The sequence below is a fragment of the Akebia trifoliata genome, chromosome 8, assembly GCF_017979445.1.
Source record: "Akebia trifoliata isolate Shusen 1 chromosome 8, ASM1797944v1, whole genome shotgun sequence".
Classification (NCBI taxonomy): domain Eukaryota; kingdom Viridiplantae; phylum Streptophyta; class Magnoliopsida; order Ranunculales; family Lardizabalaceae; genus Akebia; species Akebia trifoliata.
Window position 1 is genome coordinate 24,243,878 of NC_141382.1, and position 26,723 is coordinate 24,270,600.

Below are 26,723 nucleotides of genomic sequence, written 5' to 3' on the forward strand. Positions count from 1 at the left end.
GGAGATCCAACAGCTGTGCGCAGCTGTGTTAGACGATTGAAGACCAAGATGAAACAGAGAAAGAGGTGTCCGAGAGCGAGAGAGAGGTTTGAGAAGGCTGCTGTGTGTGCGAGAAAGAGGTTGAACAGAGGTTCAATAGCGCTTCTATCGTCGTGCTGTGAAGGCTGATATTGTGCGAGAAAGAGATTGAAAGAGCTTCAGTCGTCGTGGTTGAACAGAGCTTCAACAGAGCTTCTGTCTTCGTCTATTCGATGGAGAAGCTTCTGTCTTCGTCTATTCGATGGAGAAAATAGGGAGGGGTAGAAACGTCTTTTAGATGAACCGTTTATTCGGTATCTCAAACTCCCGCAAACGCAAAATAAAAAAGCTCCCTCAAACCGCTTCTCTCATTTGCGTTCCAAACCGCAAAAATTTAACGCAATTTCAAAACGCAGCGGCTGGATGCGTTTGATTCAGCTTCGAAACGCGACATTTTGACGCAAACGCCGGTAAATTTGCGTTTAAAAGCGCAATCAATCGCCACCTAAATCTTTAAAAAAAAATTTGAGGGGGAGGGGGACCAACTGCCCCCTCACTCACTCCCCTCTGGCTCCGCCCTTGCCTAAAATAGATCTTTAACACATTTCAAAGAAAAGTGAGTGAGTTTATGGTCGAACCATAGAGATTTGGTTAAGGGGATTCAATTGAGAAGATTAAGGAAGGTGCTAACCACGTTGGTGGGGTTAGCTAGTGAATTTTGATACCTTTTTAAGAATGGAGTATAGTATTGATCATCAAGGCCAATGAATGTCCTAACTCAAGATCATTTCCAACGTTTGATCTATGTCTTAGATTAGTCCCATTAGTATGGGATCGGAACATTTAAAAAAGTATATTTTAGGGTTAATATTAATCATATAAATGATTAAGAATAATTCAACAATAGAAAGCTTCGAAAAAATCGGGAAAACATCAGATAAATTTTAAAAAAAAAAAAAAAATTTAATTATATTTATAGGGAGAGATCAAGAGACATATGTAAAAACAATGGTTTTTCAAAATATGGGTTAAAAGTTTCGGATTTAGCTGATTTTTTGTAAAGATGGTCTCTATGATGAAAAGATCATCATCACAAAAAATCATCTCAATCTAAAACTTCTAAATCCATCAAAATTAGTTTATTAGTAAAAACTCAACAATCCACATTCTAAATCACTTTTAATGGGGTAAAAAATTTCAAATTTGACTGATTTTTTTTAAGATGATCTTCTCGTCATAAAGATCATCCTCACAAAAAATCAACTCAATCTGAAACTTCCAACCCATATTTTAAAATTTATTGTTATTATTATTATTATTATATGGGGAGTGTTCAAGGTATATAAGTAAAAAACATATGTAAAAACAATCATTTTTCAAAATATGGGTTACACGTTTCGGATTAAACTGATTTTTTGTAAAGATGATCTCTATGATGAAAAGATCATCCTCCCAAAAAATCAGCCCAATCTGAACCTTCTAACCCCATCAAAAGTGATTTAGAATGTAGATCATCATTTTTTTACCAATAATTTGTAAACCACTTTTAATATATTTAGAAATTTTAGATTATATTGATTTTCTGTAAAGATAATCTTCTCCGCATTAAGATCATTCTCACAAAAAAATCAGCTCAATCTAAAACTTTTAACTCATATTTTGAAAATTGATTGTTTTTACTTATTAGAATCCAAATCTTCAATCCGTACCATAAGTAATCAGAACCAATTTCGTACATGATCCAATTCATTGATAGCCCACCCTTTGTTGCATTTCCTTATTGTATACATTAAGTAATGTTTGGTATTGAACAGAACCTACTATGAGCTGATAATTTGAAAAGGCAATACTCATAACAGATGGTTTTGGTATTTAGCAATCCATGCGCCCCTTGTACTATGTGATGTGAACAGTATTTCAATCCCATTTTTTTCAAACTTCTCGCCAATGAGATACTATCTAAAGTACATTGATGCAATTTAACAGTTTTGCATTCATTAAGAGTTTTTATGAATCAACTATTATTATTTTATTTTATTTTATTTTACATACTCTCTTGTTTGGGGAACCTTCAAATTTTCCTTAAGATCAGGGAGCATTTAGAAATAAAAATTGGAATCCCTACATCTGTATCCATTGGGTTATTAAGTTAAAAACTGATTTTCCCAAAAGAAAATTATATCACCAAAGAAACCAGAGATTAGAAATAATTGGGAACACTACTACCAACTACAAGACAATTTTATGAATGTATAGCTGCTAAGAAAAGAAAATGATCCATTGACAAGAATCACCATCAAAGCTGTATCACAGATTTTAGTCAATTAAGCAAATCTTAATCCGCAATTCAATCTATTTAAAGTCAGTACGATCATATCCAATTTCATGATCTCAATCCACATTCTTCTAGGTCTTCCCTTTGCTCTTGTATAATCCTTCAAACTTAGACTAGTTTTTTCTTGTCATGCTTAAGTGCTTCTTACCACCCAACATTCAACTCCATAAAGCATAATTAGTTCATTAATAAAAATGTTCAAGGTCATAATTGCTGGCAAAAATATGGTCACAATGTCGAAGGCAAGCCCCCATACCATGTGTCTTTCCCTTTAATTTCAAAAAGGAATTATTAGATGATATGTAAAACTCTAGCTCAACGGTAGAAGATCTATGATACATTCAAAGGAGTCAGCTAGATCCACAAGAAGAAGATTACAACTCCGATTTCATGAACAAAATCAAACAATCGGATAGAAATGCCATATGCAACATTATATTACACTTTCACAAAAAACAAGACTAACTTGAACAACTAAACCAAGAATTGGTATCAAAGACTATCGCCAATAATTCATTTTCAGCAGTCCTAAAGGAAAAAAAAATTAACAAATATTATCTCCACCCATCCTGTATCATCCGCAATGCTATTAACAATAAAAAAGCATTACCAGTGTTTGATGGTTCAAAATCATTCATTCAGTTTGGTAATAATGGCTCAAATCAATGCTTTACGTTGAATAATAATAATAATCATTGAATGTCATGTGAAATAAGTTTCCTTAGTGGACAACATCTCATGAACTAACACTTTCACACCAGTTTTTCACTTCACCTGAAAATATAAAAAGTAAATCGGTGGGGTATCTTACAACTACTATTTATTAAGGCTATTATGCTCATGGGTTACTGATTGTTAAAAGGGCCGCATACATAATTCTGCAACATAACCACTTTAAAAAAAAAAAAAAAAAAGAGCAGGTGCTATTGATCAATGAAATGTAAATTGAGGATTATATACAACTGACTCCTATCAAAAAACGCAAAACAAAATATTTCCTGCCAAGCAATTTTTTCGTTTCTTACATGTGATCATCTACACATGAATATTTGAATAAGAATGCTTAAGTAAGAACAATACCTGCTTAGAGGAGATTGGGAGGCAAACTATTGTTAGAAACTAGTCTTTTATCAGCAAGTGTATGAGATAATCTGTATGTAGGGCCATTGAGAATGATAATGATCCTAAGTCCTGATAACCCATAATGTTGCCTCGGCCCACAAAGAAAATGAGTTTGGATCATGGCACTCTATGTACAGCAATTCTGGCAACAAGAATGGTGAAAGACTATAGTAATTTTGTGTAAAGAGAATGGTGAAAAAGTTAAACATTTCTACTTCATTGCCCCAAAGCAAGCTTTATTTGATCTCATTTTATATTCATGTTTAACATGCGTTGGACCATGCCATCTTCAATGTCGGACCTTTTTCCTTGTTGATTCATAAAATCTTATAGACCATGCTTCTTTGCTATTGTTGGTGTATATGGAAAGAAAGGAATGCCAATCTTCAAAAGTAAAGAAAAATACTTGATGGTGATCGGATGTTAAAGCAACATGGTTAGTAAAAAATTTACAAGGAATTTAAGACGGTATTTTACTTTTTTTCTTTTTTCGATAAATTCATGTTTAGATGGAGCACTGCCCTAATAGTATGAGGTTGTGGGGTCGAGCATCCCCTTCTTTGTGTATCTTCATTTTGGTTTTCGATTATGCTATGTTTGGATTGAGAGAAATGGAGAGAAGAGAAGAGAAAACAAATGAGTTTCTCCCATTTCTCTTGTTTGGATTATTAAGTGGGGAGAGAAGGGAAAAGAATTGGAGAAGAGGAGAGAAATGGAGAGAAACCCTTATAAAATATTTTACAATTCCAACTCTGCTCCTAGATCTCTTTTGTGATATTTTAAAATTCCAAAGCTGTCCCAAGTTCTCTTCTGTCAATCCAAACATGGTGGAGAGAAATTGAGCTTCCCTTCTCTTCTTCTCTTAATGAGTTTCTCTTCTCTTAATGAAATCTTTTATTTATCCCAAGACAGGCATATTTCTTAAAACACAAGTTTTCCTAGTTTTCTGTTCATTTTGTTCTTAAACTAAAAATCTTTGGCTCTGACTATTTCACCTGCTCAAGAACTGAAAGAGTAAGTCGCTTGGTTCTATAAAACTAGACTCTACAAGAAGCACTTGTATAGAAAAAAGAAAAAAAAAATTACAAAACAAGAAACAATTTTAGAGGCTTACATTTCGATTTGCATATATGAGTTCCTGCTATGCAACTCCCTATCTTTCATGATCACCAACAATAAATAAAACCCTCTCTCTAAGCTTTTGAATGGCCTGCATATATAAGAAATATAAAAGTCAAGGTAGGTATAGAGAATTAGAAATAACCATATCACAATCATCTCAAATTTTACCAAGGAAGAGATCTTTGTCCATTTCTGAGCACAATCAGCAGCTTCTTTGAGATGAAAACACCAGGGAAGGTCATAACAAAAAGAATAAGTAGAATTATCTGTTGCCTCTGCTACCCAAATATGATTAATTTGGTCCCTTGCTCGCTTGACCAGATTGAAGAAGCCAACCTACAGATGAGGCATTTAAAAATTGTTGTTAATGCAACAAATTACTGTGCATGTGAATAAAAGGGAGGCTTTTGCATTATTTTCACTATTTTTCCTATGACATCACACAAAAGATGATCTACTTTCGAGATGATCATGAAGTTCAATATTATCACGAAGACCCAACTTCTAGTAGATGTAAACACAACACGTTTAAAAGCAATCCGCACTTTGATTGACATGCTACATGAGGAGAGAACAGCATGAGGCAAGGACTTCATTTGTTTTTTCTCTCCTCATTTTTTCAGTTCTAACTAGTGGAAAAAGGTTCTCTTAATTCACTCCCTTGAGATATAATGATTGCATCAGTAATCACTATTACATTGAAAACCTCTTTTTTTTTATAAGTATGAATTTTATTAAGAAGGGAAAGGCAAATACAACAGCCAGTCAAGATGACCAATGAGTGGAAAACAATCCTCTTATACCCCTTGCCAAAAATCCTCCTCGAAGTCAGGTCTTGAAAATACAATGAGTGGAAAAAAAATAACTGAGCAATTACGAGATTTCGTTATACTACTTAGACAAAATATTAAGAGAAATAACATTATCCTATTTCTAAAATGCTAGCTTGAACCTTATTTCAAGACCACTACTAGCTACTTCTTAACAGAAATAACATTTGGGATGTATATGTACCAAGGAGATATGCCAAATTTTGTGTGACTCCAAGTAGATGGTACACTTATCAAAAGGGGATAACACATCTCAAACTTGGAAGAACTATATTTTGAGGTAAGCTAGTACATATTCCTAGGTAAGTGTTGCGCATACCAACGCTAAATTACATACCTTCAAAGATGAATTTTCAAAGAGCTATAATATGTATAAAAAAAATTTAAGAACACATTAATTGTCCAAAAACTATCATGAGTACATGAACGTACTATGATGAGGATCCTAAACAACCTTTGAAGACCTATTCTAGGAGGAATAAGGCTAATCAACAAGTCATAATGTGGCGTGAAGATGGATCTTGTGATGTTTTGAGTTTTAATGATTTTTTTTTAGTCTACAGTAGTCGAGGTATTTTGGTCTTATTACATTTTAGTTGTGGGGAACGACAATTATATTATGTTCTTAAAGGTATTTTATGTTCCTTTAAAGTTTCAAAGTGTTTGGTCAAGTCGTTAGGGAGTTAAGAATCTTTTTTGATCATTTTTAATCACTTTAGGAGTCGAGGGGAAATCTGCAATTTTTCCATTAGGTTTGGACGCCCCACCTATAGAAGCATATAAGTGTTCTCTTTTGCTTTCCTTTTGAAGGCTAATGAATAAAATCCCAATAGTGGCTGCCACAGCAACCTTGGAAAGTGGTTCTCAAAACATAGAAATGGTTTCTAGGGACCCTAGAGAAATTCTACGATTTTTCTCTCTTTTCCCTTTATGTACAAGTTTTACACTACTATTTTGAGCTACCATTACTGCGTTATTTACCTTGTGATGCTTAAAGATTGATTGGAGACTTGTTTGGATTGATTTGAAACATAAATCTAGTACTATTAGAATTTTGTTTCTCCCCAGTTTTCTTTTCTTTCACCATAAGGTTACCAATATAATAAACCCTAATTCCCATTCTAGTCTATAAACTTTGAACTAGTCCCATAAACCCTAATTTCCTATTCCAAACTCATTAGTTTCATTTTCTAATTGAACCCAACCATTTTCCCTTGCATCCTTAAACCTGAGTTACCAAAATATTTTAGGTTAACCAATTTCCCTAATCGGTCCTACATCACACTAAATGGGTACCAAATGTCCAACCTTGGTCTTGTGCTTCACATGGTCCTTTTACTTGTTTAAATAGGAAACAAGTTAAGTCATAATGATTCAAAAATTGAAATCTATCTAACATGCTTGAAATGTAATAGCAGGCTCTGGAGTGAAATTCAATAAAATCAATTCACTTTGAGAATATTAAGTTTTGTTCACTGTTGCTCTCTTTATATAAAGAGAAAATGCGGTAATGCTGTATTTGATATGTAATACATAACCATCATATACTCACAATGGATCCTGCAAGGGTATTATTGATTGGTGCAAATGAATCGTTATCTATGACAGGTGAGCAGAAGCTAATAGCAAGCAAACAATCGGAAAATCCTTCCAACTGTAACTCAGATGCTGATATAGAACCATCTGTTACAAACACCCACTGTTTCTTTTGGTGACCAGATATATAAACCTTTCCGACATGCACAACTACAGCAGCAATATCAAATTCACTGCATCAACCCAGACAACAAATATAAGCAAAGGAAGGATTCAAGCCCACTCAAAAAACAGAAGCAAAAGGAGAGTTGCAAGGATCACCTGGCCAGAGGAACTTCGCCCAAATTCGACAATAAGACTGATTTACGAGGAGAGAAAAATGGTCTGCAGAAAAGAAGTATTACGTAGGATTCAAACTTACAAGCTTAAAACATTAAAGAAATGAAGACTTACTCAAAATTCGCAATTGTCAATGGAGATAAGGATTGCCAAGTTGTAGTAGATCCTCTTGCTTGTAAGTAAATGGTATCTGAATCATAATAGTTCAATGGTGTGAGCCCCGAAACAGTATATGCTTGACCCTCCACCAGCTCAAGTTTCTGCTGCACCAAAAGGTAAACCATTTATAAATACTCTTCCATAGGATTGAAAGGGATCACCACAACATGATTTTGTTTATTTAGGATTGTTGGTTTTTTGGCATAAGGTGGATAATGCTTTCAAAGGAGTCTTCTTGAGGATTTTTTAAATAAATAGGAGACCCTTTGTGCCTTGTAAGTTTTTTTTTTATTTGCTAGCTTGGATTTGTAATTGTGGTCGGTCATCTCAACCACCTTCTTTAATATATTTCTGGTTTACTTATTAAAAACAAGGAAAAAGAGTTTGCATCACCTGTTTCTCGGTAGGATTCCAGATTGTTATCAAGCCTTCTTTGGGGCAACCCTTTTTTTTAGAGTATTTACTAGTTAAGCCAACAACCCTCAACCTCATAAATGGGGTGACTTCCCTCTCACCAAGACCAGCATCCTCCAGGGCTTTCTCAATCTTCTTCTGAATATCCAATTGCCTCATTGCCTAAGATTACACAGCACAATTAAATAATGTCTTTCTAGCTCTAAGTCAACCTGCCAACCAAGTTTCTCATAACCCACCTCTTGTTTTGCTCGGTAAGTAGCAAAAGAAGTTAGTTGCTCGGTACTCATGTCTGCCATTAAAACTTCTGGCTCGGCAGATGTCTCAAGGATTGCAAAGATTTTTTCCCCTTCTTCACTGTCCATCACATTCTTACTATGGGAACTTGAGACATCTTTTTGAAACTCGGACACAATACCCTCAGCTACAGTTGAACGCCTGCAATCAGATGGAAAATCGATCATTACACGTAAAAAGGTATATATAGCAAAGAACTTATGGAAATATATATATATAGGGTCAGGTTCAAACGACAACCATTTCAACACACATATAGACAACGCGTTTTGTCTTATATGGGCAAAAATGTTTGGAATGGGCTGATTTTTTGTGAGGATGATCTCTGTGGTGAGGAGATCATCCTTGCCAAAAATCAGCTCATTATGAAACTTCTAGACCGTCCAATTTTTGTTGAAAAATTTTAGACCGTCCAATTTTTGTAAATCAATTTTGATGGGGTTAGAAGTTTTGGAATGGGATGATTTTTTGCCAGGATGATCCCCTCATCACAGAGATCATCCTCACAAAAAATCAGCCAATTCCAAACATTTTTGCCCATATAAGACAAACACGTTGTCTATATGTGTGTCGCAATGTGTGTTGCAGGAACCCGACCCATATATATATATATATATATATATATATATATATATATATATGGGAGCGGTTCAGCGGCCCTAAACTTAAACAAGTTTTGTGCCAAGTTTTTATGGTCGTGCGATCATAACAGATCCAACGGTTCGGCGGCTGTTTTACGGTTTTAAAAGAAAAATCCGTTTAATTAAAACCGGCTCCCTCAAATTTCAGTTTTTTTTGTTTTAAATCCCTAAACATTAAACAAACCCCTCTTCTCTTCTTCTCTTCAAAGGCTGCTGCTCTCTCTCTTTCTCTCTCTCTCTCTCTACAGCTCGAAAGACCTCTCTCTCTCTCTCTCTCTCAAGATCTGGTTTGAACGAGTTCCTTGTGGAGAGCCAAGTCGTCGTCGCCGTCGCCAATCAATCTCTCTCAACCCTCTCTCGCCATCGCCGTCGCAAATCTTTCTCAAGTTCGATTGAAGATAGTTCCTTGTGGCGTGATGACTCTTATATGGCGTGATGAGTTTTTGAGTCAAATTTGTAAATCCAAAAGAAAAAATAAGACCCATTGAAGCTCTCTCTCTCTCTCAAACTGTTAGATATAATACATGTAAATTAATTAAGAATCAAATAAGGCGTGATGAGTTTCAGAGTCACAATTGTTTGATCCAAAAGAAAAAATAAGATTAACATTAAAGTTCCCTCACTGATCCAAAGGAAAAAATATATATATGAAACATAATAAACTTAACACATTGACAGAAACAGAAAGTTAGAAACTAAATAAAAATTAAAAACATACACTTTTAATACTAAATTAAAAATTAAAAACATACACTTTTCAATGAAGAAACAGACACCCCTCATCTCTTAATGTCTCTAAATCCAACCTCTCTAAAGCTTTTTAGAACAATAAAAAAAAAAATTCCATTTTTTGGTGAAGAAACAGAGACCCTTTGCCCCTCTCACAACTTAAATCAGATCTCATCTACTGTCTTCAATCGAACTTGAGAAAGATTTGCGACGGCGACGGTGACTTGGCTCTCCACAAGGAACTCGTTCAAACCAGATCTTAAGAGAGAGAGAGGAGAGAGGTCTTTCGAGCTGTAGAGAGAGAGAGAGCAGCAGCAGCCTTCGAAGAGAAGAAGAGAAGAGGGGTTTGTTTAATGTTTAGGGATTTAAAACAAAAAAAACTGAAATTTGAGGGAGCCGGTTTTAATTAAACGGATTTTTCTTTTAAAACCGTAAAACAGCCGCCGAACCGTTGAATCTGTTATGATCACACGACCATAAAAACTTGGCCCAAAACTTGTTTAAGTTTAGGGCCGCTGAACCGCTCCCTATATATATATATATAGATATATATACAGAAATAGTGAGTACTATGGAAGTTCGAAGTTGAACCAATGAAAACCAGCATCATGCAATTAGTGAGTCACTAGGATGATATGAAGTCAGCATGAAATTTTCAGACAGAGAGCAAGTAGAAGCTCTAGAGATCTGCGTTTGAGTGCCAATAGAAGCTGTGCAACATGAAAAGGTTAAGAGTGTCAGATTGAAATTGCTGCAGGGAAGTTGCATTAAATAGCCTAGGAAAAATTGCCAGAATGAGAAGATTCCAACTTTGGGTAAGATTGTAAGAATCTGTGGTGTTAAAATTTTCCTCTCTAGGATACAACACAGCTTGAAGGAAAATACTTAAAAGGCCAATGCAAAGAAATTTGCTGGTTTCAAGAAACACAGCACAAATAAACACAACAAAGAACAGACATAGTAGGTATAGATACACGAAAGCCTTTATTATGGTGCCACAATGGAGAGAATGGACAACCCATGCCTGATCCCAAGACTTCAAACCATGGAATGACCTCCAAGGTCATTAGCATAAAACACCTCCCAATCAAGATACTAGTTGTAAAAGGTGATATCGGTGTTTTTCCAGCTAATACTGGACAAATCATCACAAATGCTGACATTGGCATCGGCGGCTGGCCCTAGTCGAACTATCTAGGAAGGCACCTTGCACAACCTAACGCTTGGGGACTCACTACACGAGGCCCTTACCTTATTGGGGGTGATGACAAGGGTATCAATGAGGAGTTAAGTCATGCTAAAGGTTTGGCAGTCAAAAGAGAACAGCTTACCAAGCCCAAGGCACTCCCCTTCACCCCTAAGGGAACCCTTCAATTTACGAAGGAGGGGCCTAGTGAGGATTCTTGAAACAAGTGAATACCTATGAGGTAGGTAAGATATCTGACACAAGAACAGGTGGTCTTGTGAAGCACAATGTTTTCCCTGCCACGAACAAGTGTTAACATTGTAACAGCACTCATGGTATTAAAGATCTTAAGCCTCAGGGTGTGAAGTATACGCCTCAAGGCAAGGTGCAACCACGATGCCTCGAGGGTTAAGCATGGTATTGAAGTTAATGGGCCAAATACCAGTTCGGGGAAGTTGTACATTTTTGTAAAATGTGTGTATTGTTCTAAGAAAGTAAAGAGAGAGGTAAAGGTTAAAAAAGCAAATTGCTGCTACTAGAAAAAATGTTGTTTCATGTCCACATGTACCCAAGATGTTAAAAGGAAATGAAAGAGTATACGTTGAAGGAACAAAAAAACAGAGTATTAGTTAAAAACATTTTGGAAAGTTTAGCAAATGAAAAGGCGTGGTATGGTGGCACTATGGAAAATGTAGGCCCCACGCTAGGTATGGTAGCTAGTGGTGGGAGGAATCATTCAGAATTTGGAATTGTTTCTTCAAAGAGAGTAAAAGGACCCATGGATAGGTATGCTGTAGACGTAGATGGAGATGGGAGAAATTCATTGCCCCAACAAAATGCACCTCATCCTACAATTAAAAATCAAACAGAATTAAGAAACCAAAATATGCTTGGACATTGGAAGATTTTTTAATAAAAATGCTCTCTTTCAATCCATGTAATAGTCTTTTATTTATTAACATAATACGTTCGATTGGTTCTAACTTCTTATGGGAGGGACCCGACTGGTCTGACTTCACCAACTCCACATATGAAATACGTATATGGATTTTGAAGAAGAGGTGAAAATTATAGATAAAATGATGGAGGAATACAAGAAGACATGGGCACAATCTGGAGTTAATATTATGACAAATGGTTAGAAGGACATCCGTGTAGACAATTGATTAACTTTCTTGTTAATAATCCAGAAGGGAATGTATTTTTGAGATATATAGATACATCTTATGCAATTAAAGATGCTAATTTGATGTTTCAAATGTCAAACAATGTATCCTACATGAGGATTGTTGGGTCTATGTCAATGGAAAGTAGAATTTATATTGGATTCGTTGTGCAACGAATTGCATTGACTTGAAGTCTGAGCAAATGGGTCAACTAGAAATCCTATTGCAACGAAGAATGCAAAAAAAGGTGGTAAATTTTATATATGCTATTGATGCAGGATCACTATGAAAATTGGTTAATCTGATTTATTTAGCAACAAATCAGCCAATAATAAGTCTCATCAATAATAGAGAAAGGGAAAATAGAGAAAAAGGCCCTAGAAGAACTCTAGGTTTCCTAGAAATCACTTCCATGATTTGGGAATCACTCACCCAGGTAGCTTAAGCAACCACAAATCAGATTTTATTCATTAACCTCCAAAAAGAAATAAAAGAGATTATTTATAAGGACTTATAATTAGGGCAACTATACTTTAAAGGCAAAATTAGAGATTTACCATTAACTCCTAAAATGACCAAAAAAATACCTATAAGGCCATAACTCCCAAACAACTTGATCAAATGCCTTGAAACTTTAAAAGAACATAAAATAAGATTCAAAAAACATAAAATAATTGTTGGACCCTCACAATTAAAATGTAAAAAGACCAAAATACCCTTGACTACTATAGAAGACCAAACTCATAAAACTATATATCGCAAACTCCATTTTCATGCCACATTAATGTTTGTTTACCAGCCTTCTTCCTTTTATAATAGGTCTTCTAAGGTTCTTGAGGATTCTCATCATCTCTCCTTGACTTAAAAGAACTCGGCCCTATAGAGTTAAAGGCATGATATTATTCATACATATCCGGATTTAGTCGCTGAAATTCTTTAGTTGTAATCCAAGTACATTCTGACAATAGACAACCTTTGCACTTCACTAGGAACTTCTGATATCCACCACTTGTAGTAAAAATCACCTTCTCATCCAAAGCATCTTTTACAACATCAGAAGTTATAAGAATAGGAGACAAATTAGGAGCAGACATTAAAGTACTATCATGAGAGCCATGGTAAGTAATAAGGTCCTCCACATCAAAGATAGGGTTGATACTCATGTCTTCTGGAAACTCTAAAACATAGCATTAGAATTAATCTTCTTAAGAATTTTGAAAGGGCCAACACTCTTGGAATGGAGTTTTTTGTGGGTTTCCTTGGGAAATCCTTCAGGCCTAATACGCACCACAACCATGTCACCCTCCTGAAAATCAACCAAATGGCAATGCAAATCTGCCTTAGCCTCGTATGCATTGTTGCTAAGGGCGATCGTCCTACAAACATCATGTGCCTAGTAAACCTTTTTGCCTCAATGTTAACTCGAGCATCTGACGATAAAGGAATGAGATCAATAAGTCGTCTAGGTTGCATACTTGTAACCACTTCAAATGGGCTTCTAACCAAGATTAAATCCCACCTAGAAACATGATTACTAACCAAGCATCTTAGTAGATCACCCAAGCTCTTGTTAACCACCTCAATTTGTTCGTCTGTCTAAAGATGGAATGAAGAAGAGTATGTCAACTTGGCATTTAATAATTTTCATAAAGTCTTCCAAAAGTATCTCATGAACTTCGCATCTCTGTCAGAAACTATAGTCAATGGAAGTCCATGTAATCGTACTATCTCGCTGAAGAAAAAAGTGGCCACATGTGAAGAATCAAAAGTCTTACTGCATGGAATAAAGTGCGCCATCTTAGAAAATCGATCCACTACTACATAAATAGAATCATGGCCTCAAACAATCTTACACAAACCAAGTAACAAGTCCATGGAGAGTTCTTGCCAAGGTTCATGCAGGATGGGTAGTGGAGTGTAGAGTCAGGCATTTTACGTTCGCCCCTTTACAAGTTGATATATACAGCATTGTTTGATAATCCTGGTGACATTTTCCTTAAGGCTAGACCAATAAAATCTATCTACCACCATAACAATAGATTTGTCACGTCCAAAATGACCTATTGCACCACCTGCATGTAACTCCCAAACTACATGATATCTCAAAGAAGTATCTGGAAGACAAAGATATGTATCTCTGAAAAGATAGTCCTCGTGTAATGAAAATGAAAGATAATCAACTAGTTGCCCAGCCACTAAAATAACATAAATAACTCAAAAATCCTTGCACGAAGAATAATTTTGCTTCAACTTATTGAACTCAATCACCTGTATTCTCATAGAATGCAAATATAAACAACTCAACTAAACACATATGTTGTCTTGTTCTCAACACCAACCTTATGCTTGAGAACAAATATTTATTCTTGAAGGAATGTTACTCACTTCCCATGACAATGGCTTAGTTTCTTCTGTGAATTCAGATATCGAAGTGTTTAATGATCTGAATACAAAACAAACTCCCTAGACACCAAATAATGTCTTCAATGACAGACCTAAACAACTGCATAAAGTTCTTTACCATAAGTAGAAAAAAATTGCTTTGCCATATTCAACTTTTCACTGTGATAAGCAATAGGATGACCATCTTGCATAAGTACACGTCCAATCCCGACATTAGAAGCATCGCAAGCCACTTAAAAAACCTTGGAGAAGTCTGGTAATTGCAAAATCAGCATTTCTGTCATCTTCTTTTTAATAAGTTCGAAAGCTCTAGTCGTTGCCCCTGACCAATTAAAATGTCATTTCCTCATTGAATCAGTGATAGAAGCCATGACACTGCTGAAATTTCTTATAAACCTCCTGTAGAAAGTAACTACAACATGGAAACTGTGTACTTCATAGAGGTTAGTAGGAATTAACCATTTTTAATAGCTTTTACCTTTTCAGGATCAGCTTTTACGCCCTTGGATGATACAACAAACCCAAGAAATATAACACTGGGTGTCATGAAAGCACACTTCTTTAAGTTTATGAAGAGTTTTTCATCGCGTAGAACTCTCATAACTTGGAGAAGTTGAGTGATGTGCTCATCATGGGACTGGCTATATATAAGTATATCATCAAAATAAACAAGGAATTGCCCAAATGAAAGGTCGAAATACCTGAGTCATCACTCTCATGAAAGTACCAAGGACATTAGTGAGGCCAAAAGGCATGACAAGCCACTCATATAGACCATCCTTCGTCTTGAAAGAGGTCTTCCATTCTTTTCCTGGTTTGACACGAGTCTAATGGTAAGTGCTTTTGAGATCAATTTTGGAGAAAATAGAAGAACCTACCATCATATAAAGCATGTCATCCAATCTTGGAATGGAAAAAACGATACTTGATCGGGATCTTGTTGATGGACCTACTGTCAACATACATTCCCTAGGTTCCATCATTCTTTGGGGTTAGTAAAACAAGTATTGAACAAGAACTCCTGCTTTCCCTGAATCCCTCTTTTAAGTAGTTCATCAATCTAACACTTCAACTCGGTATGCTCTATTGGGTTCATACGATAAGCTAGTAAATTTGGCAACTGAGAACCCAGAATAAGATCAACAGCATGTTGAACATCCTACATAAGGTCAAAACCCACCAGGCTTGGATGTGTTTGCATTAGGCAATACTGGCCTAAATGGATTTTCCCCATCAAAAGTCTTCCGAGTTAATGGTTCTCCGTTTTGATTTCCAAACCGCCTTGTCACAGACTGTCTTAGGTTCTTCTCAACCCCGTAACACCATTTGGAATACATCTTCCAAGTCATAAACCCTTAAAGTAGCCAATTTTTTTCTAATTTCAACACTCAACCCATTTTCAAAACGAGAAAGTTTTATCCTTCATCTTCGGTAGTCTTGCAACGAATAGCTAACTCATCAAAGCGCCGCATGTACTCCACTACAAATAAGTTGTCTTGGTAAAGTGAGATCATTTCCTCATAGAGATCATCTTGAAAATCAGCTAATAAATATTTCTCTTTTAGACAGGCTTTCATCTCTTCCCAATTAATAATAAGAAAACATCCCTTATTATGGTGCCTCTTCTCAAAATTTCTTCACCACTTTAGCATGACCTACCAACTTCATATTTACAAATCAAACTCTTTTATCATCTGCCATATCATACCAATCAAAATATTTTTATAGGGTTGCAAGCCAATGTAAAAAGGCTTGAGGATCAATGTCACCTTTGAAATCGGATATTTTAACTTTAATTTTCTTCGGTATGTCATCTTGTTGATCATAATGTCCAAATTTGGACTGTTCAAGAATATCTTGCAACACATCATTTAAAGTGCCCTGCAGAGTAACATTCATCGCATGGGTGGCCTCATAGGTGCTCTAGTTGCCATGTTAACTCGTTGTCCAGCAACATTTTTGACTGATATGTCAATCTCGACTCTTTATGTGAGCCTCCAACACCACTTTCTCCATCATTAGTTTTTTCTTTAGGGATAGGACCATTGGATGGCTTCACATCTCTCTAACCTAGAATTCAAGTTCATTTACCCTCTCAACTAGCTTGAAGAGAAACTCTTCTCATTGAGCATCAGTCAAACTCCCTCTAAAAATCCTCCCATTATGTGTTGTCATAGTGCCAACCTTAGCTCTGATACTAATTGATGCAAAACCAACTATGAAAATTGGTTAATCTGATTTATTTAGCAACAAATCAATCAACCATAAGTCTCTTACCAATAGTAGAGAAAAGGAAAATAGAGAGAAAAAAAGCCCTAGAATCACTCTAGGGTTTCAAGAAATCACTTCTAGGATTTGAGAATCACTTACCAAGGTTGCTTAGGCAGCCACAAATCAGATTTTACTCATTAGCCTACAAAAAGAGAACAAAAGAGATTATTTATAAGGACTTATAGTTAAGGCGTCCATACTTAAGAGGCAAAATTACATATTTACCCTTGACTCCTATAATGACCAAAAACGACAAAAAAAAGACCCATAAGCCCCTAACAACTTGACCAAATGCCTTGAAACTATAAAAGAACATAAAATAAGACTCAAAAAACATAAATAATTATTTGACCCTCACAACTAAAATGTAAAAGGACCAAAATACCTTTGGATGCTATAAAAGATCAAACTCATAAAAACTCAATAAACATTTCAAGACCCATCTTCATGCCACATTAATGATTGCTTACATGTCTTCTTCCTTCTATAATAGGTCTTCCAAGGCTCTTTAGGATGCTCATCAGCTATTGTTATTACAGAGTACGATGCAATGTTAGGAACCTCTTGAATCCATGTTTGTATGAGAAAAGTAGGCAAATAGTTATTGAGCAAAGAAAAAAGAAGCAAAAAATGTGAAAAAAACTATTTTGAAAGACAAGAATTTTTTATGTCTTGTATGACTTTTGAAATAAAAGACCACAAAGCCCTTGGTAAGTGTTTTGAAGAGTGGATTCCATGAGAGAGCCAACAATGGGATTTATAAATGGGTCATGCATGCTACAATGGATTTTGTCTCCTTCAGTCCTTGGGATTCTTTGAGGTTTGAAGTATTTTCAGGATTTTTGGGGCAATTTTTGGGTGTTTAAACCAACATTTGCATAAATGAGGTGTTCATAAAAAATTTGCAATATGCACCTATCATCCAGATGCTTCATGTCATCTTCAAAAAAATCAAGATTGTGGTACAATCCACCTAGAAGTATCATGCCTATAGGAAGGAGACATTGCTTTTGACTAGCAAAAGGAATAAGAATTCTAATACCTTCTATGTTAGGTGACACTCAACCATGGGATGCGATAACCAAAACTTTATCAATGCAACAAAGTTACAAGAGTGGCCAACCCTTGCCTTCCTAGAAGCCAACCTTCGATGCATAACCATAGAAATAACCGCGCCACCCAACAAAGTTGGCACGCTTGAGGACTCGTTCTTTGGTTTCTTGTTCAATTTATTTGTTAATATGCTTTGAGGCCACTTGTCCCATTTCCGCCCCTCAACCAACTTCTTTTCTTCAAGATCCACTATCCTCAAGTTCACTTTACTAAAGTTCTTGTGCGCTAGGAATCCAAAGAGAAGGTGCACAACTTCGATGGAAACACACATGTCAACCCATGCAGAAAGACGTGGGTTCAACGATGCGAATGAGACATACATAAGTCTAAGCATATCAAGCATATTGCACTCCACTTTCAACTTCCTACAGTTGCAAGAGCACAAACAAGGCCCAAGTCACTCTGTACACACGTTTTATCCATGTTCTCCAATGTGGCAATGATTTTGTTATGTTCTCTCTCCAGAGATGTAAGCCACCACTAATGATTTGGATAGAACATTATGGTTGAGGACTATCACCTCCACACAAAAAAGGTCATCTCAATGTGGTTACACTTGGATGCCTTCTCAACTGCCTTCTTGGCCAAACTCACGATGGCATCCTCTGATTCAACGATGGCTTATACACACTTCCTATTCTCTCATTGAGTTAGTTGGAAGGCTTACCTTGTTCTTGTGATTTTTTATTGGTCAACTGGACTTGAACTCAAAACCTCATATTGCATCGCAATTTGTCAACCAACTGAGCTTTGGGTTGAAGCCCTTTGGAAGGTTTACCTTGGTCGACCATAAAAACGAAAGACAAACGAAATATATGAATCCGAAAAACTAACAAATAATTCAACTTACAAAACCAACTTTCTTATTGGATGGCATTACTTAATCCACATTAGATGTGGAACATTGCTATCTATTAAGTGGTGTCAACATAATTTTTTCTCACCAGTAGGTCAATAAATTTAAAGAGAAATTTAAGTGCAATAGGAATGCTAAGAATTATAAATGTTGTGAAGCATGAGACATCAGAAGGGAAATTGTTGGGTTTTTTTTTTTCGCAAAAGCACTCAAGGCCGCCTTGCAGTGAAAAAGGATTACCAAAACAAATATCCTTCAAAACATATATAATTGATTTATGTTGCCCTGTAACTGTAGAGACAACCTACCTCTGGTTGTGCAGCTGAAGCCTTTTTTCCTCCATTCTTTCTGATCTCACAACAGATCCCCCGTCAGTTAGCCTAAGTGACAAAATTGGATATAATATTAGGACCATACATGACGCAAGTATAAATTATGATTACAATGGGATCATTACTAAATAACCTCTCTTTATAAAGAATAGGATAAATTCGTGTGACTCCAACTAATGTACTTGGTACCGGACCACCAGCGCCCTTGATGCAACGAAAAGCCAATGGAGAACCATGGCCTTTACCTAGAGAAATGGATGGAGTGAAACCAAATCAGGAAACAGCGGGAAAATGTTTATATGGTATTTCCTTAAGAACAAGGACCAGATGGTTAATCTAGCAATTTAAGGGTGCTTACAAAATCCCAATCGATCAGCCCAATGTGCTCTATATGTCCCATTTATGTGCAACAGTAAACTAACTGTCTTGGATGCCTGACAATTGAAGCAAAAGCAACTAAGATAAACTCCAAGGATATAGTTCAAGCCATAAAGTTAAATAAGAGAACCTAAAGCCACCAAGAACCTCGAGGGGTGCAACAGGTCCAACCCAGCCGATTAAACCTGCTCTCCAAATCTTCAAAAGACATTGATTAACTGTAAGTGAGAAACAAACTCTGTTTGAAGTGCTTTAATCCAATAGAATAATCGTAAGCACTTAAATCAGTGAAGTACCCGAAGTTTCTGGCCCACAAACAGTTTTCCATCAATAAGCTGCTTTGATAGTGATGCATCCAACAGTGCATCCACTGAATACCTGTGTGGTAAATACATTAAAATCTTTAAGTACCATCAATTCCAAAGGTTAAGCATAAGAATAGAACCATAAAAACATGCTTACCATCCATCAGTAAGCTCTATCTTTGCAGAATTACTAATTTCAACCAAATTTGAACCATTAAACTTGTTAGAATCTTCATATGGAGCCATAACATGTTCCAGCTCAAGCCTTTCGTCAAGGTTAGAATGAATAGCTGAAATGCATAGCACCATCATTGAGATTGGTGAAGCATCCCCTTCAAGAATTCTTTTAAGTGCAGATCTATGACCATTATTTACTTCTCTCTCATACCTGTTGTTCAAAGGCATCATAAACAAATCTCATGAAATGCCCTAGAACCTCATGTAACAAATAATTGCCTAAGATAAATACCTGTATTTGAATTCCTCAAGCACATTAGACACTGTCAAATATTTCCCAGCAGCTTTAGCTGGATAGCTTCTTTCATAACATGCAAGTTTCCAAACTATCCACTTATAGTGATTTGCAACCCACCTAAAGAAACATATAATACTTAATTCAATGGATCCACCTACACTAAAAGATGATTACAAAATCATCAAAAAAAGTTTTAGCATGCCAATCAATAGAACAATGATTACATACAATGAAATTTCCCTCTGATTCTTCACCTAGGATAGTAGAAAAAGCTCCACATTTCAACAAATTTGCATATTTGGTCCAATATAGTAGTAATCCGTAGAGAATCATATGATATTTCTCACAATATGTTTTGAACCTTCATACGTGTTCTAATTTTTTTTTATTTTATTGAAGCATAAATCCACAACCCAAAGACCTCAAAATTAAAAGTTGGTGTAACGTCCAAGCACCACTTCGGAAATAGTTCTACAAGCAAAGTACTTATAAGTAACAGAAGCCCATTAATGTGTGAATTTGTGCTGAGGTAATGGGACAAATCACGGAACGTAGGGAACGAGGATTAGCAAGATATTACTCTCTAGAAGCATATTGCATGGAAGCACCAGATTGAATCAACATGTTGTGAAAAGTTTCTGCTCCAATCCTGTCCAAGCCAGATGCATCAGGAAACATGAAGGTTTCTGCGCTATCTGCATTCATACATCTCACCTTGTCTGGTATATGCTCCAACTAGATTTGTGCAGATATGATAAAATAGAATCAGAACTTTAAAATAGCATAGATTTACAGATTATAAATTATAACAATATATATGTCTATATACCAGGTTTTGGTGACAAGGAGGTCCTCCAAAAAATTCTTTGGCAGTCATTCTGTCAACCTGAAATGGATAACGGGCGAAAACCTTTGTTGTGAAAATGGAATCTTCAGATGCTAATGTGGATGAACCTAAAAGAATAAATACCTTAATGAGAAGCACAACACATTTAATTGATATCAAAACTGATGCTATGTGAAGGACATTTTCTCATATTTACCATGAGGCAGGAAAGAAATGTTGCTGTTCTGAGGGGTGGAAAACCTGAAGGACAGCCATAATCAGAACATGTTATTCAGATAATCTTAGAAGTAAAAAAAAGGTGAGACATGAAACAAACCGGGACATGCGTGGACTTTTGAATGGAGAGATAGAGCTTCTCTTCCCAAGTCTCCTCTTTTCATTTGTTATTTGTTTCTGATTCATGCAAGCTGTGCCAATCTTATTTGAAACATCAACGAGTGGCCGACCTGATGACCTGCCCGGTGGAGTTATTCTTGAACCAATATTCTTAGCTAAAGAATGTTCAACTGCTATATGGGCTGCTAAAAGTTCACTGCTTGAAGAATTTTGCATACAAGATACAGTACTATTTGGACTACGAAATCCTTCGTACGCAAAACCATTTTGCCTGGAAAGGGGTTGCTTAGGGGGTAAGAAACTTCCAGAACTATATTTGATTGGTGCCTGAGGGTCATTTTCTTTGTTCAATGAAGCCTCGTCAAACCTGTTATCTTTAAGAAATGAAAACAGTGGACCATCTGCAGCTCTGTCATTCGGTAAAGCACAAAACTCCGAATCACCAAGAAGGCTTCTTGCACGTTGCAATGCGTCATTAGAAACTGATATAGATTTTCCACCTGCCGTTTGAAACTTTATTGGAGGTGGTTTACACAAATCAGGAACCACGAGGTTCGGAAGTATCTTCTTTTTTGATTCATATTCTGATGTATACATATCAGTTTGACCATCAACAAGACGTTGTGGAATTGGTCTAGAATCTAAATCCCCATTATTATTATTATTGTGTGCACCAATTCTCTTATTCAAATGTGGTGAATTCCCATAACAAAAGGACTCGTCAGCAATAAATTGATTTGAATTGTCCTCTAACCCCAACAACATCTTTGCTCTGATAAGCCCAACAGAAGATATACCAACCATTTTCCCACAGCCTGTCTGGAAAAGAGAATTAGAGAAATTGTGTACACTATCTGCAGCAGCGCATACTTGGCCTGCACAACATGTCAAGGTTAAAGCTGCTTCTTCAAAATAGTTGAATTCAAGTGTAATTGTCATTGTCATCATCATTTAAACTTTATACCAAGTATTGGGGCCAGTAAAAAAGAATCCTATTTTGACATTCAACTATGTCTTGAGCCATGTTTTTAGTCAAAGTGTGTGTCTTCACTTAGGTCGAGTTTAACAACTATATAGGTTTCTGATATACATGTAAGTTAGACTTATTTAGGTTTCCAGAAATCTTTCAAGAACTGAAAACTGATAGATTTAAGCTACAGACAACAAATCGAATAGGTTCACTTCACCTCTATTGGTGACATCGTCTTCTTCGCCAAGAACAGATAACGCCTTCATAATTGAAGACTGTTTCACTTTGACTGATTTCCCTAATCCAGTTTGAAACATCGGAGAGCTTTCATTTGTGCCGCCATTGTTCCCCAAAAGCTTCGAAGATCCTGCAACACCATCAAATTTGAGCTTCAATCAGTCGATGGAGAGTGATTTAGAGAGAGAGAGGGAGAGAGTGACAAATGAGATCTTACCTTGAAACAAGAGATCAGACATGGAAGGTAGATGAGTAGTAGGGTTTTCTGGCTGAATTAGGGTTCTACGTGATTCTTCTGGTTCATTTGCTGGATCTTGGCAGGAGATGACCCAGCGAAAATTATTTCCAGAGTCTGCAAATATTTGCCAGGTCGACATTTTCGTCGTCTTCATCTGCACTTTTGGTGCTTTATTACGGAAATCAAATGAAGCCTCTCGTTCTCGTCTTGTTTAGCTAATAGCATTTATTTAATTTTTGGTGGGAAGCGCAGGAAATTTTGAAAATTAACATAAACGAAGGTCGTACGACGGTTCGCGGTTCACGGCCTCTGTGCGTAATGCGCATAGTGCGTATCCTAGACGAACTTTACTAAGGTACACGTCGCACATCAAATGGTCCAAACTCCAAAGCTCAGCTCTGCCTAGACTTGACGGAAATAATAAGAACAAAGACGGTATGTGAAAATTGAAAAATTACCAAATCAGTGCAATAATCAACTTATTTATTAAAACGATAATTAACAATTTGGGTAAATAATTTTATTTTATCAAAACGATAAAATTTGAAATTAATAATATACAAATACACTGAACTAACATCATCGTGGCCGGCTCAACCATAAGGCCACACATGGTACGGTGTATACGTGACTCTTTTTTTTCCGGACTAAAAATATTAATTATATTGCGTGTCATATAAAAATGGCTTGAGTAGAAGTCCAATGCCTTTTGAACTCCTTTCAACCCCTATTCTTTAGGGGACCAGTTGCCATTTTGGATCTTAATTCTTAGTATTTTCATGTTGGAAAATCAAAAAATAACTTAATTTATTTTTTTAATAAACCCTTGTATCTTGTTAAAATTTGTACTTTTCAAAAATCAAACTCTTTTGAAAAAATTACCTAAAAGACCCTCGCAGAAGGGCTTCTTTTTAAATAACTCCCAAGTTTTGTTCAATGTTTAGTATAAATAAAAAAATTCTTTCTAAATGGTCTCTTGTACCATCGAGTTCACAAATTTTACTATCGAACTCAACGTTTTTTTATTTAGTGTCGAGTTCAAAAATTTTACTATTGAACTCACCACTATTTACTACAACACTTTTTAATTACTGTCGAGTTCAGCACCTTTTATTGTTGAATTCACCACTTATTAAATAAAAGTGATAAACTAGACATTGGTAAAACCCACCCATTTTCAATTTTTAAGTTTTTTCGACTAACATACATGGAAAGATTGACTAAATACTTGAGATAATGACTTGTTTAGATGATTTCAACCCAAAAGAATCATTCTTGATCGATTTTCATCCAAAAACTAAGAAAGAAAATGTGAAAAAATTCTAATTTTTTACATACATCTCTAAAATATTTGAAAAAAACCCTTGAAAATGACTTCTTCTTACTTAAATCCTTTTTAACTGGATGGAGTCTTCGAAACTCGATTGAGATGTCAAAAATCCAATTATTGGATGAAAACGATGAGTTTGAACGGTTAGGGCATTCAATCGTGAGAAATGTGAAAAATGAGGTTGAGGGACCATTTAGAAAGAAAAAATATGTTAAATGCCCTATTAAGCAATGACTGAAAATTTAGGGACTATTTAAAAAAATGCCCTTTAGCGATGGTCCTTTAAGTAATTTTCCCAACTCTTTTAAATCCCATTCACATTAGCGTTGATATTTAAAAGTATTTCTTATAAAAAAGAGTTATTTAAGACCCCTTATCCTTGTACATTAAAAGAGCAAAAATAATAATAATAAGGGAAAATTACTTAAAGGACTCTAGCAAATGGATTTATATCTAAATAATCCCTAAGTTTTGTGCACTAGCTTGATTAGGACATTTAGTAAACTTTTTATTTCTTAATGGTCCCTCATCATTGGTGAACTCACCACTTTTTTATTTACTATCGAGTTCACTACTTTATGTTTATTGTCAAACTCGAAGCTTTTTATTTAGTGTTGATTTCACAATTTTAACTGTCGAACTCACCATTATTTACCATTGAGTTCACCATTTTTTTATTTATTGTCGAACTCGATGTTTTTTATTTACTGTTGAGTTTGTGGAGACGGGATTTCGATTTTCGAATATCTCAACCACTTTAGGGGGTTTTGGAGTCATCACCATTCATATTTGTAAAAAGGTGTTAATGGTTACCCAATGTTGCATTTTTCGAAAACATGTTATTTTTGACGTTTAGTGACTCTCGTACAGATAGGACTTATGGTCCAACTTTTGATTATAGGTAAGAAAGTCCATATTAGGGAGTAAGAAAGGTGTTAGGCACCCTACTCCCTCCATCGTTGGTGGTAACCTTAAATTTGATTAATTTTTGAAAATAAAATAAAATAAAAATAATCGAAAAAATCTGACATGTGCCCTCAAGTATGAAGGACTTTTGATATCGATTTAAATCATTGAGGACACCCTTATTGTAAAAGGAGCCTTTTGATGATTCAAACCATTGGTGATATGTGCATAGGTGTAGAGAAGAGGGGTAAGTAGAAGAGGGGAAGTTGGAGAGGTGAAAGGAGGAGTATTTTGTCCAAAGCCCACCTTATTCTTCTTGACCTTCTTTGACTTTCTTCAAAGGATGAGTCTTCTTTGACTTTTTTTAACTTGTTTAGGAAAGTTGAGAGTTGAATATGAATAGTGTAGAGAGAATGATTTTAGTCTTTTGGGGGTTTAAGCATTAGATGAGAATTGTGTTGAGGATGTGGGGATTTTATAGAATTTTGGGAGTTATTTTAAGGGTAAAATAGGATGAATTGATGGAAAAGGATAAAATTGTTTGGGGTTTGTGAGAAAAGGTATATAAATTGAGGGTGGTGGAAGGACATTTGTGTAAAGGGGGTTAAATGGGCTATTTGTAACCCAAATAGGTTGGATCTTTCAACCCATTTAGGTTGAGTGTTAGGTGGAATGAAATAAATGGTGTTTGATTGAGAAAATAGGAATGTAAAATGGTGGTTGAGTGTTTGGTGAGTTGAGGAGAATGGATTTTAATTAAAAAAATAGATTGTGTAAGAGGGTAATTGATTAAGTTTTAAGAAGGTAAAGAAGATGGTGACATATGTCAAGATGTGTGGAGATTAGAGTTTTATATGAGTTAATGGGAAAGAAGAAGTGTTTGATTTGAAAATAGGGGTGTGGGTTTAGAGTGTGAGATAGGTTTGTAGGGAATGATGATGGTAGGTTAAGGGAGGGTGGTGGATTGATGTAATTTTTTAGAGAAAAGGTGATGAGAATAGGTTGTTGGATGAGGGAGGTGAGTTGAAGTGGTGACATGTGTCCCACCTTGATGATTATATGTGATTGGTTATGATCTTTAAGCTTGGGTAATGGATTTGGTAGGTATAGCTTAGGTATAATAATGGATAGGGTGAATAGTTATGGTGAAAGGTTGAGAGGAATGGATTTGGGTCGAGTTGAGTAAGCTTAGGTAATGGGTTGAATAGGGATGGATTTAGATTGAGTTGAATGGGATTGGTGGAGATGGATTGGGTTTAGGAGTGTAGAAGGGTGAGTTCGTGAGCACGTGAGTAGCCTCAGACCATTTATTGAAAGAGAATAACGAAATACATTGGACTTTTGAAGTTTTGGGCCTATTTTAATTTTTCCGTTTTTTGGGGCATTTTATGTCTAGGGCCTGGTCAAATTTAGGTGTCTACAGAATTCAACACTTTCTAAATAAAAAGTGGTGAACTTCAAACGAGTAAAACCAACCCATTTTCAATTTTCAAGTTTTTTCAACTAAAATACATGGAAAAATTAACTAAAAAGATAACGACTTATTTAGATGATTCAACCCAAAAGAACCATTCTTGATCGATTTTCATCTAAAAACTAAGGAAAAAGTTGAAAAAATCCTAGTTTTTTTTACATACATATTCAAAATGTTTTTAAAAAATCCTAGTTATTATTTTCATCTAGTTTCTTCTTTATCAAGTTTTCAACTCACACTTTTCACCCTATGATTTCCCTCTTCTCTCTCACACATACACACAATTTTTCTTTATTAACATATTAAAGATCTAACTAACTAATTATTATTTTGTTAGCTTATTTATTAATCGTCAAAA

The 26,723-nt window shown here is 35.7% G+C and overlaps 1 protein-coding gene across 4 annotated transcripts; it reads right to left on the reverse strand.

The window, feature by feature from the left end:
* Window positions 1–1,419: 1,419 nt before the first annotated feature.
* LOC147396405 (protein BREAST CANCER SUSCEPTIBILITY 2 homolog B-like) lies at window positions 1,420–23,075 on the reverse strand. Of its 4 annotated transcripts, XR_015180526.1 has the most exons (22): window positions 22,635–23,075; window positions 22,398–22,547; window positions 21,191–22,085; window positions 21,071–21,114; window positions 20,857–20,981; window positions 20,608–20,762; window positions 20,022–20,144; window positions 19,710–19,940; window positions 19,544–19,625; window positions 19,395–19,445; window positions 19,228–19,303; window positions 19,003–19,114; window positions 18,846–18,917; window positions 8,115–8,313; window positions 7,855–8,037; window positions 7,417–7,565; window positions 7,285–7,347; window positions 6,980–7,196; window positions 4,766–4,933; window positions 4,590–4,685; window positions 3,434–3,617; window positions 1,420–3,127 (listed from the first exon to the last, which is right to left on the reverse strand). XR_015180526.1 is itself a non-coding variant. In XM_086450512.1 (21 exons), the coding sequence occupies exons 1-20, from the start codon at window positions 22,807–22,809 to the stop codon at window positions 4,629–4,631; spliced, it is 3,327 nt and encodes a 1,108-aa protein (XP_086306638.1). In that variant the 5' UTR covers window positions 22,810–23,075; the 3' UTR covers window positions 1,421–3,127; window positions 4,590–4,628. The 4 variants fall into 4 exon arrangements, 3 of the variants coding, with proteins under 3 accessions (XP_086306638.1, XP_086306637.1, XP_086306639.1); XM_086450512.1 differs by lacking the exon at window positions 3,434–3,617 and having other exon boundaries at window positions 1,421–3,127; XM_086450511.1 differs by lacking the exon at window positions 1,420–3,127 and having other exon boundaries at window positions 3,205–3,617.
* Window positions 23,076–26,723: the final 3,648 nt, after the last annotated feature.